At 43.2% G+C, this 21,317-nt stretch overlaps 1 protein-coding gene across 11 annotated transcripts in view; it reads right to left on the bottom strand.

Annotated features, from left to right (window-relative positions):
- fbxo11b (F-box protein 11b) overlaps positions 1 to 21,317 on the bottom strand; it is a 193,699-nt gene that overhangs the window by 170,714 nt on the left and 1,668 nt on the right. For 8 of the 11 annotated variants that reach the window (XM_067988748.1, XM_067988745.1, XM_067988746.1 and 5 more), the window contains exon 3: positions 17,279 to 17,432. The exons of the other annotated variants lie outside the window; for them this stretch is intronic. Coding sequence is in view for 1 of the 8 variants with exons in the window: in XM_067988752.1 (XP_067844853.1) it covers position 17,279 (1 nt within the window). In the remaining 7 variants the exon portion in view is untranslated. The remainder of the gene's footprint in view (positions 1 to 17,278; positions 17,433 to 21,317) is intronic. 11 annotated transcript variants of the gene reach the window in all.

Below are 21,317 nucleotides of genomic sequence, written 5' to 3'. Positions count from 1 at the left end.
CGGAGTAGGTGTTAACGGTAGCTACTCAGACTGGCAAAAGGTGGGAAGTGGTGTACCACAGGGATCGTGCTGGGACCATTGTTGTTCACAATTTACATTTACGATTTGGATTTGGGAATCGGAAGGACAATCTCAAAATTTGCAGATGACACCAAATTGTGGGGGGGTGCAGTTAATACAAAGGAAGAATGTGTCAAAATGCAAGAGGACATTAATAGACTTGAAGAATGGGCATGTAATTGGCAAATGAATTTCAATATAGATAAGTGTGAAGTGATGCATTTTGGTAGGAAGAATAAGGAGGCCACATACTGCTTGGATAATAAGAGTCCAAATGGGGTAGAGGAGCAAAGGGATCTAGGGGTACAGATACACAAATCATTAAAAGTGGCAATGCAGGTTAATAAGGCCATAAAAAAGGCAAATCAAACACGAGGGTTCATTTCTGGAGGGATAGAATTGAAAAGCAAAGAAGTTATGTTAAACTTGTATAGAACCTTGGTTAGACCATGCTTGAAGTATTGTGCACAATTCTGGTCTCCATATTATAGAAAGGAGGCAATGGAGAGGATGCAAAAAAGATTCACAAGGATGTTACCAGAACCGAGAAGATATCCTTATCAAGAAAGGCTGAACAGGCTGGGGCTCTTTTCTCTAGAAAATGGAAGGCTGAGGGATGACCTGATGGAGGCCTTGAAGATAATGGCAGAGTTTGATAGGGTAGACGTAGAGAAAATCTTTCCACTTGTGGGGGAGTCTGAAACTAGAGGTCATAAATAAATCCAATAGGGAATTCAGGAGAAACTTCTTTACCCAAAGAGTGGTAACAAGGGGCAGTTGAGACAAATAGCACAAATACATTTAAGGGGAAGCTAGATAAGCACATGGGGGAGAAAGGAATAGAAGTGTATCTTGATAGGATTAGATGAAGTAGGGAGGGGGGAGGCTCATGTGGAGCATAAACACTGGCATAGACCAGTTGGGCTGAATGGCCTGTCTCTATGCTGTTGTTTCGCTGCAACTCAGAGCAGAGGCTATGCATAATATTAAAAATATTCTTTGAGTACAACCAACAGCAAGAGGGCAGTCAGAGAAGAGAAAAGCCTAAAAGGCTTGAAACTGAGGATGAGCACAAAATAGTAAATATTTGGAATGACTACTTCATCTAAGTATTCACAAGGGAAGAAGACATGAGCAATGATCCCTCCCCAAACAAAAATATCCCAAATAAAATCAACGGGATTTTCTCCTGCTTCGTCTGGCACTAACGGGGCACTTAGGGACTGAAAAATGGTGCAGCAGTACTTACAGCCCTGATCATTGGTTCTGCATAACGTACCTCAATTTCACCGAGGAGCAATGTGTTAGGAAGCTCCAGGTCAGCCGCAAGGCTGTCGCTGCCCTGTGTCACCTGTTACAGCCAGAGCTGGAGCCCACACTGAGAGGTGGCGATACATTGCCTGTAGCCATCCAGGCCATGACGGCTCTAAATTTTTTCGCCACTGGGTCATTCCAGGCTGTGGTAGGTGAAGTGGTGCAGATCAGTCAGTCAGCTGGGCATTCATGCATCAAGCAGGTTATGGACTTCAGAAGGGCTGGCAGTTTCATCAACTTCACCATGGACAGCAGGAGCCAGTATGAGGGGGCTGCTGGATTCACAGCCACCCAGTTGAGATTAGTTCAATCAGGATAGACAAAAGAACAATCATGGGACCATTCTCATCTATGTGGCTCAGCTCCATTAATAGATGCATTTAACTGCTGAGCTTTTGAACAAATCATTAAATAAGTCAACAAATACACATTCATTGTCCCCCTGACTTATAATGTAGGACCTGTTCTTCTGCAATATTGAAAACATTTTCTGCAGGTCCCCCTATGGTTTAGTGGGTAAATGTTCTGCATGGTGTGGTGCAATGGCAGAGGTCCCAAGTTCAATCTCATGTCTGTGATGACTTAGTTGGCCTCAGCTGGATGACAATAGAGTGCTACAGGTTGCCTCAGCACCGAGGATTAGGAAGAAGAAAAATCAGACCGTAATAACTTCAGACATTAACTGCAGCCTCCAGTTTCTTTAAAGCAGCTGGCGATGTAGATGGGCATCCGGTGGAGAGGGTGGGTTGATTCTTAAGGTGATGATTCTTTGTAAGAACAGCGTTGGAGAGGATCTTCTCCCTTGTGTTGACCTGCTTTCCTTCTCTTTTGAGGCCGGCAGACCATAATCTATCTTGCCAGCTTCTCCTGTTTTAATTTCGGACCTGATTTACAGGCTTTCAATTCATCTTCTTGTCTCTTCCTTGGGTTGCCTCCCACTGCCATAGTTATTTATATATTATTTGTTTTTCTATTGTCTATTTACTTTCTTTATTGCTGCTTTCCATGATACAAAGATCATCTCAGCCATCTAACAATCTGTTTTTGTTTAAAACAAGGCCATTCCACAAATACTCTTGTGTTTTTCTTTTCTTCTCTCTCCCCTTTGTTTTGTTTCCATTAAAATGCTTGTTCACCAATCCATTTTTTTCCGATCTGAAGAAGAACTGGATGTCTGAGACATTCACTTATTTGTTCTCTCTGTTGATGCTGACTGTGTGTTTGTAGCATTTTCTATTTTTGTTTAAAGGAAAAGAAATCAGCCAAAGTTCTCATTCCTAATTGCTTTCCCGTGAACACTGCTGGAAAATGCATAGGTCAATGTTGGGTGAGAAGAGGAATGGGCTTTACTGAGATGCCCTCCATGTTTAAATAGCCTACAAACTCTCATTATCACACTCACACACAAAGAATGGCCACTTGCAGATATCTCCTGGCACATGTCAACAATATCCTGGTAAGAATCAGTGCTGTCAGGAGAGAAGGGAGAAAACTGGGAAAAAAGAAATAATGGCCTGTAATTTCAATATTTATATTTAATTTCAAAAGTGGTGTATTTCTAAAATACACGAATGGCTTGTCAAATCAGGAGGTGGTTGAGTTGACAGACTTTGATTGTCCATAAACTTTGGGGGTAATTTTACCCCCTCCCAGGATGGCAGGACAGTGGCGGGTTGGGGGACGGCCCAGTAGCCCGCTCGAGAGGCGGGTCGGTAATTATATTATGTTAACGAGGCTCTGTGCCTCAGGTTTTGTCAGCCATTTGGATTTAACACCTCCAGCACGGGTTTCCTAGGGCTCGGGAAACCCGGCAACTAAAGGGAGGCGAGAACTGCCGGATCCAGCAGGTAAGTGCTTTTCCAGCAATGCTTGTGGGTCAGGAGGAGCAGGAGTGCTTCCCCTGGCTCCTCAAGCAAACCTGCGATTCGATCTCGCCCCATCTCGATCTTCAGACCCCCCTTGCAATCCAATCTCTCCTCCCCGTGATCTTCAGACCCCCCACGATCCGATTTTGCTCCTCACGATCTTCAGCTCCCCCCCCCCACGATGCGATCTCTCCCCCGCGATCCGATCTCTCCTCCCCCCCACCCCCAGCGATCTGATCTCTCCACCTCGATTTCTCCCTCCCTTCCTCCCCACTCTCCGCGGCTGTGGCCTTGTACAGCAGGCTTTCCAGCCCATCAGCCAGCCTGCCTGCCTCTCAATCATGCTGGCTGCCGGGCTGGGAACGGAGTAAAAAAATTCTAATTGGGTCCTGCCGTTAAATTTGGCAGGGCCTCTGCCTTCCCATATTTCCGGGTTTCCTGGCTGCTAACAGGTGCCTCCGTTCCCTTCCCGCCTTTGTCTTAAACATCAATTTTGACTGAACTAATTTTTTAAAAAAATCTTTTTTCAGATGTGCTATTAATACAGGATCTTGTAAGCTGCCTTTCAGCATTTTCAAGCAGGGAAGCCTGTTGCTGGAGTTGAGGTCGAAGATCAGCCATGATCTTATTGAATGGTGGAGTAGGTTCGAGGGGCCCTATGGACGACTCCTGCTTCTATTTCTTATGTTCTTTTGTTTGCTCTTCTGTCACAGAGCCCTTGCCATGGGGTTCACTATGGACATTCCAGTGTGTGTCTTTGTAATCATAGAATCATAGAAAGGTTACAGCACGAAAAGGAGGCCATTCGACCCATTGAGTCCATGCCGGCTCTATGCAAGTGCAATCCAGCTGGTCCCACTCCCCCGCCCTATCCCCGTAGCCCTGCAAATTTTTTCCTTTCAAGTACTTATCCAGTTGCCTTTTGAAAGCCATGATTGAATCTGCCTCCACCACCCTCTCTGGCAGTGTATTCCAGATCCTAACCACTCACTGTGTAAAAATGTTTTTCCTCATATCACCTTTGGCAAAAGAACCAATCACCTTAAATCTACGTCCTCTGGTTCTTGACCCTTCCACCAATGGGAACAGTTTCTCTCTATCTACTCTGTCTAGACCCTTCATGATTTTGAATACCTCTATCAATGGTATTCTATAATGAAACCAGAACTGCTTAAAGTTCGGTAAGGAGGCAGAGAAAGAACTCTGCATCAATTGCAAACTGGCCTCCAAACAGCCTCAGAGCACTGGGCTTCATACCATAAAGTATATATTTGCAGCAATTTGCTTCTTTTTACCACCGTGCCTACCCCTGGTGCCTCTTGATGCTATTCTTAAATCTATCCTGGTACTGTGCCAATACTTGAGGACTGGGACACCAGTGGTGCTTTGCTGTACTGCAGTATCATGAGCCTCTTGGGTCCGAAGTGGCCCTTGTCCTAGGGCTTCTAAGCCCTGGGAGGACTCTTCAGCAGCTTGCATTGGCATTGCAAGTACATGGATAGCCTGGTTCCATATACTGACACTTACATGAGCTGGCATTTGAGGGGGCTGGTTAGAAAGGTCACATGAGCAGACACCAGAAAAGAGGACACCATCATGAAGGTGGACTCCAGTAAAGCTACTTATGCTGGATCTGACTGCCCACTGGTCAGCGGGAGGGCAGACCTGAAGATATCGCTTGGTCTGCAGGATATAACCGATAACGCACCGATACTGTCAGAAGCAGCTTTCCATCATTCTCTCCAAATGGTCCCCCAGGCCAGAAGGCCAGTGGTCAAAGCATCCATTTTGGAGGCACTGACTGGTCTGGAGGCTTTGCCGTCAGGGGCAACAGATGCAGGTGTTCGTTGTACCACCAACCGCTCCAGGTAGCACTGCATTGTGTCAAATCCTCTTCAGATATTAGCACTGAGGATTTCAGTAGATCCTGCCATCATTCCTACCATTTGTTACATATCCTCCGAGATGGTCCTTAGTGCCTCCATGTGAATATGATGCTCATCAAATATTACTCTTTATATAGCAGGACCCGAGTTCTGAGCTCGCAGGCTTAGTGAGCAGGGACTGACTTCAGCAGAACCTCCGCTCCCCACTGTCACTTTCCCCTCTGACATCTCTGGCATTATGAGAGTTGTGAATGAAGGAGTGCCACACATATAAAAGAGACTGCAAGGACGGGTCGTGGGAGCAGGTAGCTTGCCTTGGCTATTCTAGCGAGATCGTTAAACAACTTCTTGCATTGAAAAGGAGTCCTGGAGTTCAGCGAGGTGGCATAAACTGCCACACTCACCTCTCTGCACAAAAGGTGCATCACCTTTGTGGTGGGACTAAAGCTCCCGACCTTAAACAGACCTTTCCTCCTGTTCCATATCTCTATTAGGGGAATTTGCAGGTCCGGTTCCCCGAAGTTTGCCACTTGTTTCTTCGACCTGGTTGCCATTCTTGCCACCCAGGTTGCCTGCTTCCTCCAGTGCTTGCATTGCCCCTTTAACCAGCAGCAAGTTTTACATCCTGCTGCTACACCAGGTCTCTGCGTCTCCTCCAGGTATTTTCTCGCATCACTTCCAGATATTTTCCAGTCCCCCGACCCAAGTAAGTTCCACCCCTTCCCCAACTATTCAGGGCCCTTTTGGGGCCTAATATTTGCCTCTAGAGGAGTTCTCACACCCCCAGTCCCCCTTAGTGTACCTGAGGTGTTACAGGCTTATTTAAACAGCCTGCATGCCTCTACATTATTTACATCAGTTTCCCCCACAATTCACAACAGGGTCAACGTCACAGTTTTGAGGCAAACAGAAGCTCCTCCCAGTCTCAATTCCAGCTGTTGTGGGCTCCATGTGTTCTGAGCTGCATAGTACTGGGTGAAAATCATGTTATGTTCTTGGAATCTTCAGCACTGAATCTCACCAATCAGTACTTTTCAAATGTGGGTGTGCAATCTGACCGAGTCAACAAACTGACAAAAACAAACAGATTTTATTTAGCTCTTGGTAATCACCTTGTGCTATGAGCTGGATTGAACTCAACATTGCAAAAGATTACATGTCCTTAACTGAATAATTGCCCTTTTTTTTCCCAGGTATATCATTTCATTGGTTTCCTATTGCAGATCAATACTCTTGAGTTATTGGTATTGTCTCTATCCTGGAGGGCTACATTAAAAAAGGCAATAAAGAAACCACACTTAAAATAATGATCACACCACTGTGACAACAAACACCGAAACTAAAAGACGATTATACTGCGAAGTGACTGGTGGCAGCCCTGCCCACTGTGGACAAATGTTAAAGTCCAAACAATTTTCCCTTATGTATACGTTACACATAGACATTACTTGTGTGTGCGTAAAGGGCACTTATGCCAGAGTTTAAAATTGTTCATGATAAGTGACTGGGTTGACTCTCCTAATCTTTTCAACGTTGGCCTGCACTTTTGACCATGGCCCTTCACCCAGATTTTCAATAAACCGCAGTTTAAAAAATACTCAATTCAGCAGCATATATAAAGATTAAAAAAGAAAGCATGGATATAGTATGGATGTTGGGGGAGAATAGAATAAATCGGTGATGGGGAAATTGAGCACTTTTTCATTGTTACGCAGGTTTCAGGAGAGCAGTGCTCTACCAGTCTCCTGGCTCTGTCTCCCTCATTTACATTCCCATCTGGCACATACTCCATCAGACTCTGGCCAGAAATAGTGTGTATCTGCTGTCACCGGAACAAAGTTGGCCCTTTTATATTTCTTGGTGCAGGTGACAGCTGCTCTTTTACAATGTAAAAACACCTCAAATTTGCAAAAGCAAATGTCCTTGGGGAACTGTAATAGGTTAAAATTCCTGGCAATCTCACACTTTTCTCCCCTCCTCTTATGACACCATTGACTCATGTAAGGTGTAGCTCCATGGGCACAGGCAGCCCTACATGCCAGTGGCTCACTAAAATAGCCATCTTTTGGGTGTGAGTATAGACAGTGAGTGGCGGCAGGTTTTCCAACCAAAGCAGACATTGCAACAAAGCTAATCCCTATCTTCCAAACCAAACGCACGCATTTTCCAGCAGGGTACTTGGATCATGATCAGGTGCAGAAACCCCTTCTGATTTTTATCCTCCCTTCCCTGGGATACTAAAGCCAGTTATAGTGTCCAAACAGTTTCCTGAAGCCACTTCTCTTGAAGCCATTGACTCCTTGCTGGAATACATGTCCACAAGCACATGGTACAATCAAGTATATCATCAAAGTGACTCAGTGTCAAATTTTGTCTGATAACACTCCTGTGAAGTGCCTTGGGGCACTTTACTATGTTAAAGGCGCTATATGAATGCAAGTTGTTGTTGTTGTTTTAAGTGGCCATTCTTTGTGCATGAGCCATCATATTGAGTGTCAGCTATTCAACTGCAAGGACCATCACAGCTCAGCCTGACATCCACAGATGTGCACTTCCAGCAGGGGATAACAATGAGGAGCAAGAATTCTAGCCAGCTTCCTGTCCCGAATCCTGGGGTGCTAATGCGAATTGTAGCACCCCTACCACTGCCCAGGCTGAGATCAACTAACAGCGCAGGCCGGGGATCCAATTTGGAACCTTTCTGATCTCTATCGATAAACACACACAGTTATCAAAAGGAGCTGAATCATTATTTTTTTAAATATCAGTACACACCCTAGAGACAAGAATAAACGATACTTCTATTTAAAAAATAACGCAGTCACATGTTTGAATACACCATCAACAGAGACACATATATCAGAGTAAAGTACTCATTTCCTGTAACACCCTCAGATGAGGGGCTGGGCTGCACATCCTGGCATTGTGGTGTTGTGAGTGGGGGAAGAGGCATTACGCCCCCTATGTCCGGAGACTACAGCTTTTTGTATGCAAGTAAAATTGTTTGTAATTCCTTAAACTACTATATGATTATAATTATAAACAATCAATAAAATCTTCATCATTGGAGAAAGCAAAAGTCCACAATTTAGTGTTATTTTAGATACAATATAGTAGCTCCTTTGATAATCCCATTATATGACTTGAAAACAAACCACAAATGTATAACCCTTATTTACCATTTCATCTGCATTTTGAAGCTTAGTGATGTAAGAAGTGAGCTATGAAGATCAGCTAGGACACTTCAACTTTGAAAACAGAGATCTTAAGAGACCTTACAGAGATCCACATGATACTTAACAGGCTGGAGGCAATAATTCCAGAACAAGACTTTTAGATAAGGCAAGATGGCACAGGTTCAAGTTATAAAGGGTCGGTTTGGGACAGATCAGAAAGCATTTATTTATTCAATGGGTGATCAACAGCTGGAATGAGTTGAGGCCAGGATACTGGACATCTGATCACGTGACACCTGATCACACGACACCTGCAAATGTTATTGCATTCACCTTATAAAGGCTGGGTCCCTATTGCTGAGTATCTTTACTTGAGGTTTAGCACCAGCAGCTGCTGTGCAAGAAGTTCTGGGAACCAGAGATGGGAGGAATTTTGATTCCACCAGTAACTAATAGTAACTCACTGAAATTGCACTGATAACTAATAGTAATGCTGATAACACTCAGATTCTGCTCATAACCATCTAATAATAACTCACTGATAATCTATATGTAACTGATAGTAATGATGTGGAGATGCCAGTGATGGACTGGGGTTGACAATTGTAAACAATTTTACAACACCAAGTTATAGTCCAACAAATTTATTTTAAATTCCACAAGCTTTCGGAGGCTTCCTCCTTCCTCAGGTAAAGAAAGATGTGTCTCAAGCTGTCGGGTCCTGTCCATTGTCATGTTAATGGAAGGGCGGGGCAGGACTGCTTTCACCAGGAACCCGGTTTTCAGGGTCAGAGGTGTGAGATTCCAGGGGACCTGTTTTGTGCGGATTTCCCTGTGTCCGTCCCTCCCTGCCTTCCCTCCTTCCACACCGTTCACCTGAGGAAGGAGGAAGCCTCCGAAAGCTTGTGGAAGTTAAAATAAATTTGTTGGACTATAACTTGGTGTTGTAAAATTGTTTATAACTGATAGTAGTAGGTGTAACACCCTGATCTCCTATCTGTAACTGGTAGTAATCCTATAACCTGTTAATATTCACTCTGAAACTATAACCAGAATCCCCTTGCACTACATAAGGTGTGGTCAGGCTCCACAGTGGATGCCACTTTTAATAGGGCCGATCTGTCTCCCTATCGCGTTGGACCCTGGTTTGGCCTCGGTCTGTCTGAAGGTGACAACTCTGAAATGGGAGCCTCAGTCAGAGCTGATCTGTACTTGGGCTTCACACATCAAAACTGGCTGGAACAGACCAACCTGAAACAAACTGAGTGATCACACAAAGGGCAGCGGGCTCAGTGTTTGAGGCACTTCTCACAGGGCACATCATCCTAAACTCAGCCCCTTCTCTCCCCTGACCCCCGTCTCCTGAATCCCCATTCGCAGTCTCCTTCTCTCCCCAATCCCATGACCTCCATTCCCCAGTGCCTCTCTCCCCAATCCCCATTGGTACAGCCACATCTGGAGACTGTGTACAATTCTGGTTGCCATACTACAGCAAGGATTTCCACACATTGAAGTTGGTGCAGAAAAGGATAACCAAACAGTTATCCAGCTTAAGGCATCTGAGCTATGAGGGGAAGTTGAAGAATCTGGGATTGTTTTCTCTGGAGAAGAGAAAGCTCTGGGAATATATTACTCAAGTATTTAAGATTCTTAAGGGAATAGACACATTGAAACTTGATAACGTGATTGAGATTGCCACAAAATCCAGAACCAGGGGACATGAGCCCAAGCTTACAAAAGGGAAAGTAAGTTTCGATTTATCTACTTTACCTGGAGTGAATTGTGGAATTAATTGTCCAGGGAGGCAGATTGTGTAGAAATTTTTATGGGAAAATTGAATCAATATTTGAAAGAATGAATGATTGAGAAATATTGATTTTTGGGACAAGCCAGATGGCCTGCAGAACCTTTTCCAGTCCTGCATGTTTCTAACTGAGCTGAGGGGCCTTCTTCGTCTGAACCTATCTTGTGATTTTGTGAAGTAACAAATTAAATTTAAAAGAAAAATTCTAAAGGATCATAAATGACTGGCAACAAGTACTTTAATCTTGGCAAATTCTGTTCACATTCATAAATTGTTTTGGTGTTGTTCTCATGGGTTACAACGTCATCAAAAGACCTTGATTAAGTTACAGCCCTAGAATTCCCTTCCTCTCATCAATTGTCCAATACTTATTCAAGAACCTTTTTATAGATGGTGTCAGTTGCCAGTTCAGTCAGGTACACAGAGTTTTCTGATGAGTTATTTTTATGATTTCTTGAAATTGAAACAATGTTGACAGGCAGGTTAAGAAAGAACTGTGGTTTTAAAGCTGAAATGGTTTCCTGATGGTTACACAATAATAAAATGTGGCGATATTATTTCACTGTGATCCATTTATGGCACCTTTACGTTACAGCATGTCAACTTGGAAAACTAGCAAAAGGTGACACAGCCCCAAAAAAGTTGACAACTCAAGATCAACCAATAACTCAAACACACTTAGCAGCCAACAACTGGAGACACCCTACATCAGGGGTGTTCAAGCTATTGCCTTTGTGGGCTGCATAGGTGCACACTCTACAGCCCGGGAAGCCACCCATAACGTTTAAATCCATGTTACCATTAAGTTGCATATATCTGAAGTTGCTGATACTAACAGATATTAGCATTCTGATTTAGGATTTATCCACCAATGAGGCAACACAGATAAGAATAACCCATTCCAAACTTCCAGGCTCACAAAAATCAAATGACACAAACCAGTGAGTAAGAAATATAAGTGCAAATGAGTTGCTTAGGTTTTAAGAATTAAATTACCAGAGCTCAGGGTTACATACAGCCCTTGGACCACATTGACAACCCTGCCCTAGTCTACTCTTCTGGACCACCTTATGGCCAGTTCTAGAACACTTGTATCTACTCGCTTTATCCATCAGGAATCCTCAGGTGGGGGAAGATACTTGGCAGGAGAAATACAACTAAACATTAAAAAAAACAGAATAATATTGAATGCAAAGATTTGATATTAAATTGTTCATTTGCCTCGCTGGCTCCCTTATTGCTCGTGACATCCTGAAAGCTCCATTGAATACAATTGCATAATAATGATTGAAATTTGTATGATTTTGAACAGAAGAGTTCAACGTGTGATTGTGAAAAGGACCTAATCAGAGTAATTTGAGGGATTTAAAAGTTCAAATCATTAAATATCTACTTGTTGAATATTATTATAGCTGTGCTTTGGACCATTTAGTGCTTTTAGTGTCTTGATTGTGCATTATCCTTTTTAATATCAACAGCATATATGGTTTCAAGTGCTTACATGCCACCGGGCCCCATTCAATCATAAGCACTAAGCTACCTGATCGCAACAATTGCTCATGTACACAAAGTCAACACACGTGCAGAAAAGATTCACCCGCCAGTGTTCTGGGGTGACCTCGGGACAGCATGGGAAATCTAAATTCCACACTGATTTTTGTCACCAAATTTTGACATGTGGACATCAGATTGAAAACACTGGCTCTCAGCATGAAACACTGACAGCTGGTATGTATGGTACTGCTGCCAATGGCAGCCCTGACTTCAGCAGCAATACAATAAGAAGAGCAGAGAATTGCCCCAATTGGTGGTCTTGGGCCCCACTGCACCAGCAGTGCCAGTGGTAGCACATGGAGACACTGACTGGCAGCACTGGCTGCCATTTTGTTTTGGCTGTTGGGCTGAGCATCTACCACGCTGATAAACACTGGTAATGCAGTTTTTGCAATGCTTTTTTTCTTACAAACTTCTCCTGACATCGAGAGTCAGACAAGTTACAAACGGTGATTTTTCAACAAATGTGTATGCACAAGTTTGCACACCGGCTGTGTTTTTGGGTTACTGATCTGAAGTCCACCCTGCAATGTAAACAGGGCAAGTTCCAGACCACCGGGAGTTAAGAACAGCTTTGAATAAAACTGGTTCCACAATCGAAATTGCTTGGAAGTGGTCCTGAAATTTCAAGTGGGCATCAGCTGATAGGGACAGTGTGTAACTGAACTATGCAGACCAAAAAGATCCAAGTTTTGAATCCTGATCTGTGCTGAAATAGCTGATCTCAGCCAAGGTGACAGTAGGAGCAGTGCAGTTTGCCTCAGTGCTCCTGGGCTAGGGAGGGCAAAGTCAGTCAGGGCTCACGCTCCTGATTCCAGCAGTGACCCCTGCATGTGTGTGGAGAGATCAGCTGTGATGCCCCCAAGATCAAACAGCCTGCCAACACTCAAGAGTCCATGTTAATACATAAAGAATGGCCACTGGGTTAGTCGATGGCATGTGAAATCCTTGACACCAGCAATGGGGCTGGTTTCTTCGGCGCACTAATTGTGGAACACTGGTTAATATGTTCTCAAATTCCTGTCTGGACTATTGGAGCACAATTATAAAATAAATGGGTTAATCACTGCATTAAAGTAGCACAAACAGGAATTTACACAAACACGTTAAACAATGTACTAAAATAGCACATGGGAGCAAGTGAATTCACAGGAGTACCTTTTGAAAAGGAGAAGGGAGAAATAGGAAGAAAATTGTGAAAAAAGGGTTATGAATTGCAGTAAAGGAATGAGATCAGGTACATCAATAGAGGTTTTTAAAATAAACTGTAAAGTCTCTCACTTTAATGTGTACATCCCCCTAATTTGCATAAAAAACACCTTTTTAGGTTGTGGTTAGTGAGAATTAGATCATTTGCTTGGACTGGAATGTGAAATGTCATTCACTGAATTGTTTCCTGTCCCATCCCTGCTGTTTTCTCTTGTTTGCACTCCAGCTGAGGTCTACTAAATCATTTGACTAGATATTTGTCCTCTTGCTCTTTCTTCCTTTGTTTCCTGCCCTGGCAGACGGTCTATTAAACTCACTAACCCATTCACATTTAAACAGCCTGGTGCTTTAGTATGAAGAAGGAAAAGCATTTGAATGCTCCTTCACTAACTCAATACAAACACAGCCGCCAGGTCACTGGGAAACATTCTATCTTTTTCTTTCCTCGTGTTTTTCTCTCATATACAGAGCACTAACCTAATAATCCACTCTGCTATCTGAAACTCTGTTAAGAATCTTACAACACCAGGTTATAGTCCAACAATTTTATTTGAAAATCACAAGCTCCACATCATGAAACTCTGTTGTCACTGCAGCTAAAAATTGTTTAGTCTGTTGTGATTTTGCAGTAGATTTGCATCAACGGTTTACGTTGGATGCTGCTTCCACTACCGTTGGAAGTGAAAAAAAAAACAATTAGCTGAACTCAGACAGGATAGTAGTGGGGATGTTACAATTGATCTCAATGCCAATGGGCCATGGAGGAGAAACATCAGCCATGGCTGATCCTTATCTAGTGACCTCCTTGCCAATACCCACCCCCCGCCCCATCCCCCGGAAAGTGCATGGGACAGGATCATATTTGGCTGTGATGCTCCCTATAGTCACATGTGAAAAATGGCCACTTGGACAAGGTAGTGGATGCATACCTTAGCAGCGGATTTAAATTTCTCTGTGCAGGTTAAAGACTGCATTAAAATAGTGGACAAATGTAAGGCATCTTACAACACCAGGTTCCTTACATTTGTCCACCCCAGTCCATCACCAGCATCTCCACATCATTGCTAAAATAGTGGAAGCAAGAATGTGCATGAATGCCTGATGCTCACTGTGTAGGTTCACACAGTACCAGATTGCTGCCAGTTCCCATGAATACTGTACTCCAGCAAGAGTCAGTGTCTGCAGGAAAGGAGGGGAGAAAAGCCCCAATCACTAAATGAACTTGGAACGGCATATAATGCATTTTCCCACTGAGCGACTGGGGTGCAATAAATGTTATTCATCAGTTTTTAAAACCTCAAACCATGCCACAATCAAAAAGAATTGCTTCACTCCCTCGTTTTAAAGGTATCTTTCCCCTTGATCTCTGCTACATAAGCCTGTTATGCCCCAGAAAGTGGATGGTCATGTTCCAATGGTCTCTATCAATGATGCCCTGACAGTGGATGTCATGAAGTCACTGACAGCCAGGCAGGGTGTCTCCTTTCAGTTTTGCCTACCTGGCCTCTCCTCCACTCCACAGTTGAGGTTGGCAATTCACTACTTAGAACTGCAAACATATGTCCCATCATTCCCAGGCACGATGTATTGGTATTCCTAAAGCCTGTACCCCTGTACTAATTACTTTTTCTTCAGCTACACTGTTGTCCTCAGTAGGGCATGTTTCCAAATTACTCAGAGGGTTTTTTTAAAATTAAAGTCTGTCCTTCCAGCTGACATTCGGCACAAGCCCACACATCCCTAACTCCACCTTGTCTCAGTATTCTTTACTGTATGTGTACAACTGCCATACCACCATTCAAATAAAGGGCTTAGTGCTGGTGATGGAAAATAGCTGAGTTGGTAAATGTAACACCACCCCCCCCCCCAGCCCCTCTATCACCAACTACGAACTGGTAAAATCCAACCCACAGATTTGCAGTTCAGTAATCAACTGGGCAGTGTTTCCAACACATTGCACAGATGTAAATTTCACAGTGGCTTTGTGGGTAAATGCACTACCTGCTGTGGTAGCCAGCTATACAGAGTAGCAAGGTCCAAGATTTAACTCTAGCCTGGTGCTGAATTAACTGATCTCAACTGTAACTGGTAGCAGTAAGGGCTACAGTTGGTCTCAGCACCCATAAGCTATGGAGGGGAAGATCAGCCAAGATTCCTGATCCTGTGACTTCTGCCAGAACGTGCAAATGCATGTCAGGTGAGGAGAACATCGAATTTATCTGAGTGCGGTATCAGAGGGCTTCTGACACCCATTTAGCTATACCACAAAATGAGTCAGTGCCTTTGAGAAAGGAGGGCAAAAGGAAAGAAACTTGGTATTGGTGAGGGGGAACTTTATTTTAAAAAAGTGTTTTAAAAAAACAAAGGAAAAACAATCTTTGCTCTGCAGACTGTTCAGGTGAGAGACCTGTCTGTGAGGACCGCAGACTGTAGCTGTTTTCCAGAGTATCAAGGAGTACAATTTGCATCACTGGGGTGTTGATAAGCGACCCTGTACTCAGGCTCCAATCAATGGTTCCCTTTCAGATTTTTAAAACTGGAATGACAGCACAGCACAGCAGGGTATTGCTGACATACATATGGAAGTTGATTCCATGCTTACAGATGATGGTCTGGGATGTCCACAGGGGTTCTCCCTATTTCCTCACCCCGGTCATTTATACCGTATCTCCGGAGCTTCCACCAATCTTCTGCCAAAGTTGCAGCAGGAGATCGAGAGAACCCTGTGGAAATTCTATCCCAGAGAGGCAGAATACAGATGAGGGATAGGAGGAGGACCATGGATGTAACCTATGGATATACTGAAGATGACTATGTAGGCAAATGAGGAAATCACATTGCTGGCTGTCTTGGGATAGGCAGGAATGGAACCCTATGAGAGCAGTGCCAAAGAGGTAGACTAGAGAGCAACGGCAGTGTCGGACGATGGTGTAGTCAAGTGTGCTGAAAGGCCCAGAAGTCAAGAAGGGATGATGTACCACAGTCACATAGCTTGTCCTTGGTAACTTTGCCTGGGGCGGTATCAGTTCAGTAGGAGGAATAGAAGTAAGACTGAAGGGGTTTAAATTGGAACTGGTTGGGTATGGAGTTGGCAGGCCACAAAACATTCTGGAACCATAAATAGGAGGTGGTTGGTGATCTACTTATCTGTGTGTACTTTTTTCTCCTCTTGCCAGTTTTTTCTCCCCTCCTGAAGGCATTGACTCCTTGCTGAGGCTCAGGTCCTCAGGTGCCAGTCACCCTCCCAGCCCTCAATGAAGTGACCATTCTTCATGTATGAGCCTTGACAGTAAATATTGACAGACTGTTTGACTGCAGTGGATATTACATGTGAGCCTGATCCAGTCCTTACCCATCAATTTCCCAGCAGTGGTTAATGGATAGTGATCAGGAATGGGACCCTAGCTGATTTTCCCCTCCCTAACCAAAAGGCACTGAGGCCAATTATAGCCCCTATTGCTGAACTGGTTGAGCTCAACTAACTCAGCACAGATGAGGAATTAAACCAATGACCTTCCTGGTCTGTGTGGCTCAGCTACTCACTGGATAAAATAACTGAGCAATGAGGGAGCCCAAAGTATACTTTTAATAACTACCTATTTATCTTTCTTTCTTGTGCCACTAATTACCTCATTACATTGTGACTCAGTCAATCTACTTATACACTCCATCTGTCTGTCTATCAATCCATCATTTTTCAGAGTTTCCAATTGTTGTGTGGTAAAGTGTACTGCATAACAATGTCTCACAGTAATATTTTTGTTCTTGCTGCTAAATGATCTGTTTTAGCATTTTAATTTTTTGTCGGTGGTAAACAGGGAAAAAAGGAAACATATACACCAACAGTGAAGTATGAGCCTGGTGACACACTCACACTTGGAATTCTGTTTCAAATACAACGCTGCTCCAGCTGCTAAGAGGGGAAGATTTTTCCATGATAGATTGATCAGTCTGCAAACTGTTTTTAATAGGTTTCTAGGTAATTTGATACAGTCGAGATTTTTGTCTGATGGACATTTTGTATGTGTGATGTATTTATCTCTATAGTTTTAGGTGACTCTGCCACGGCAGTAAGATATAAAACAGAGATGCTCTAAGACATGAAAAATTATACCAGGTGAAACACAATTATTATTCTGCTGTTGAAGTATAAACGTGTCCCTTTATAGCTACAAAGTCTAATTGCTGTTATGTAAATCGACACATGGGCCCTGCAAACGCAAGGGCCGTGATCCCACCAGTAACACCAGGATCGCGTGCACTGGTGCCTTCCAGTGCTATCACCTGTTTTACTCTATTGCACTAAGTCAAAATCTAACCCAACATCTGCCTTCAAATGCATTCCAAATGAAATCAGCCTAAAATCTAATTTCAGACTCCATGCAAATAACAACGCAGTTAGATACTTACTGTGATTTGTGTGGCAGCCTGGCTCAGCTGTGGGTTTGAGGCTGCTAGAGGTGATTCTATTAGGTTTTGTAGGGCTTAGATAATTACAGTGTCTTGCAAGGCCGCAGTTACTGATATCACTGTGAACTGGTCATATCATCTTTAAGAGAAGACGCTGAAAATGAAAATTGCAGGTTGTACTTCATTTTGCTAATTGGCTTTAAATCTGTCTAACTGATGTACTTGTTAGCAAACAGGTGAGTGCTAACTGGACTGTGTGACACATTTCCCTCAGGGCAAGGGGCATCAGTTTCAGGTCAGCCCATTATTCAGTACAAATAAAGGGTAAAATGTGCTAGCATGACTGTGATATGTCAAAAAAGGCATCAGTGCACAGCACAGCAGATAGTTGGGCCGATAACTTTTCTCTAGTCAATAGGCTTGAGCACTGAACTGAATTGAGAACCAGTCATGGCTCAGAATCTATTTATGTTGAACAACCACTTATCACCCAGTTGCCATGGTGCTGAATTAGTCGTTTCTATCGAGGGATGGGTTAGGTAACATTGAAATAAATGTGCATGCACAAGTATATATGTTCCCAATTGCTTAAAAGTTGCATCCATAGCTTTATTATTCTGGTGTACAGTCTAGTATTGTGAATTGCTGGCATATGGGGGCTGAATGCTTCTTGGGGAGTGGGTTAGCATGCTACCCTTTCACCTCTGGTACCTGGGTTTAAATCCAGTCCAGACTAATTGGATGAAACTTTCCCCCTCTGCCAGCTTTAAAGGCAAGTTCTGAGGGAAATTAATTTGGGCAGCGCACACCACAAAACGCCCCTTAATATGACATAAGCTGCCAATCTAATGCAGAGAGGTCGTAATAATGGCAAGTGGAGGGAAATGAAAAAAAAACACTTTTTTTTTGGATTACAGTATAGAGGTAAAGGCAGATTTCTCCTGCATCAGGCCCATCCCTACTTAACAGGATTGTTTGAGGTTACTGAGACATACAGGCCAGAGTTCAAACTTGGTCTGTGCTGAGTTCACTGACTTCAACTGGGGGACAATGGTAGGCATCTAAATTAAGCACCTTAAACTAAGTAGGAAATAGATTAGCCAGATGCCCGATCACTATTTGATAACTTGTCTTGCATCTGTGGATCTTGGATGAGGACTGGATGGAGGTTTATCCCCTTCCATTGTTGAATAAATGTACGGAGTCGTACAACACCAGGTTATAGTCCTCCTGACGAAGGAGCAAAGCTCCAAAAGCTTGTGATTTCAAATAAAGCTGTTGGACTATAACCTGGTGTTGTACGACTCCGTACATTTGTCCACCCCAGTCCATCACCGGCATCTCCACATCATTGTTGAATAGCCTGTGGATAATCTAGCAGGAACCACTGGATAGAATCAGGAGTAGCAACTGAGGCTAATTTTTCCTCTCCCTAGCCGAGGAATGCCTATGCCGGTCATAATGTCCAAACTGTTAATGTGGCTGAGATCAGCTTACTCACACCAGACCAAGAATCAAATTTGGGACCTTCCTGATCTGTACTCAGGGGACTGTCTCCGTTTAATCACAACCTCAGCATCCCTTTTGACCCTGAGCTGAGCTTCCTACCCCATATCCTCTCCATCACAGAGGCCACCTCCATAAAAATGACCTGCCTTTGCCCCTGCTTCAGCCCATCTGTCGCTGAAGCCCATACCCATGCCTTTGTCACAGACACCACCAATTCCAATGCTCTCCTGGCTGGCCTCCCATCCTCCACCCACATTAAACTTCAACTCATCCAATACTTTGCTGTCAACATCCTATAGCAAGTCCTGCTTGCCCATCACTGTTGTACTTGCTGGCCTACGTTGGCTCCTGGTCCCCCAACATCTCAAATCTACAATTCTCATCCCGCTAACCCCACCTCTGCAATCTTCTCCAGTATTGCTTTGAGTACAGCCTCTTTTACAGTTGAAAGAGACCATGGGGTCCTAGCGCACGCGACATCCAACGCGTCCAACCAATGCAGAGTGGCAATCAACAAAGCAAATAAGAAGCAGATATATATAGCCAAAAGAGTAGAGTAGAATCCAAGGAAATCATGCTTGAACTGTATTTTGGTCAAAGCTCATACCTTGAGTACCAAATCTAGTTCTGGTCACGGGTACACAAAAAAAGACATTTAATTGCCAGAGGCAATTCAGAGAAAAGCCACAAGGCTGATCCCTAGTGTAAAAAGTCTGAGGTATGAGCAAAGAATAGAGACACCTAAGCTTTTCAGCCTTGAAAGGAGATCTTATTGAGGTATATAAGATAGTAAACGGCATAAAAACAGAAGCAGAAAATTACTTTAAACTACGACTTAAGTGCAGGACAAAGGTGCATAACTTCAAACTAGTAAAAGGCAAACAAAGAGAGAACAATACAAAAATCCTGGAATAATTTAAAAAAACATTAGTTACTGCAATGGGGGCATGTAGTGTCATCCTGAATGGATGAAAACCATCTCATCTGTATCACCTTGTGAAAATGCTTTAGCACAGATGGCTATTGAGGCAGACTATAACATTATTTTTTAAAAGGAACTGGCTAAGTATTTGAACACCAAGTTATAGTCCAGCAATTTTATTTTAAATTCACAAGCTTTCGGAGGCTTCCTCCTTCCTCAGGTGAACGTTGTTGGAAACCAACGTTCACCTGAGGAAGGAGGAAGCCTCCGAAAGCTTGTGAATTTAAAATAAAATTGCTGGACTATCACTTGGTGTTGTAAAATTGTTTACAATTGTCAACCCCAGTCCATCACCGGCATCTCCACATCATAAGTATTTGAAAAGGAAGAATATAAAAGGAGACAGGGATTAGGATTAAGATTCATTCTGCTGCTGGAAATTTTATTTTTAAATTACATTAACTCCAGGGGCTGGGAACGGGTGGTAATGGCACTATGGTACTGAGCCATAGAGACTACAAAGTCCCACGTTCAATGCCTAGTTTGTGCTGACTTAGCTGTTCTCAAACAACACATCAACTGGGGCTCTACAATTAGCTCCAGCACCCCTAGAGCTTGAGAGGGGAAAAATCAGCGAGGGTTCCAGACAGCTTTTCAGTGAAACCTGTGGGAAAGATGAGAATAGGATTGGGCTTGGTTGAAAGGTTTCACTAGTTGTTTGGCCTCACAAGAATACTGGCCAAGTGCTCCTTTTTTTTATTCATTCATGGGATGTGGGCGTCGCTGGCAAGACCAGCATTTATTGCCCATCCCTAATTGCCCTTATCCACATCTTTAAACTCAAAAGGAACCCTTCCATTTTGCATTCACATGAAGTGATGTTCCAGTGACATAACATGCACTTTCTGTAAGCTTAACTCCAGGACTCAACAAAAATCACTACACTGATAGCACTGGAGCCAGTTTTTCAAATTCATCCAGCGTACTTCACTAAACTGCTCCTTTTCTGCTCATTGGTGACCATGCAAGCAAAATTGAGAGCTTTATTAGCTATCGCTTAACTATGGAATAGTTAACATCCCAACAAAACTGAGCTGAAATTAACTAGGCAAGTAAAAAACAACCTTGAGAGAAACAGGTTTCGTTAATAGAGTATTTTATTAGCACATTTACTCCTAAATGAACTCGGTTACATGTACTATTACCACTATCTCACTTCAGGCTGAATGCACACACTGTAAAATTAGCCTCTTCTATTTCTGTTTGAAAAAGCTCATTGTATCAGGCTGTCAGTGAGAGGAGACTGGTGCAGATTTATAGGCAATTAAAGCTACAGGACTCCACTCCTTGTAGCATACAGCATCCCTCTCAGTAAGCAGCTTGCCAGGTCATGATCATAATCTGAAATAATTGGCCCACAGAGTGTGTATGGCTTTACTTGTCCATTCTTTGTAACTTTTATTCAAATTTTATATGAATGAATGAATACAATTTTATTAAAACATTCATAGCATTTCTGGGTTCTACATAGGATGAGGCTGAGAGCAGAGAACATTTGCAGTGTTCTTCCACTTAGAATGCCCTTTTTGTAAACCAAACGTTGCTGAG

The sequence above is a fragment of the Heptranchias perlo genome, chromosome 8 (genome assembly GCF_035084215.1).
Source record: "Heptranchias perlo isolate sHepPer1 chromosome 8, sHepPer1.hap1, whole genome shotgun sequence".
Taxonomy (NCBI): Eukaryota; Metazoa; Chordata; class Chondrichthyes; order Hexanchiformes; family Hexanchidae; genus Heptranchias; species Heptranchias perlo.
This window is presented reverse-complemented; position numbering and strand designations above follow the sequence as displayed.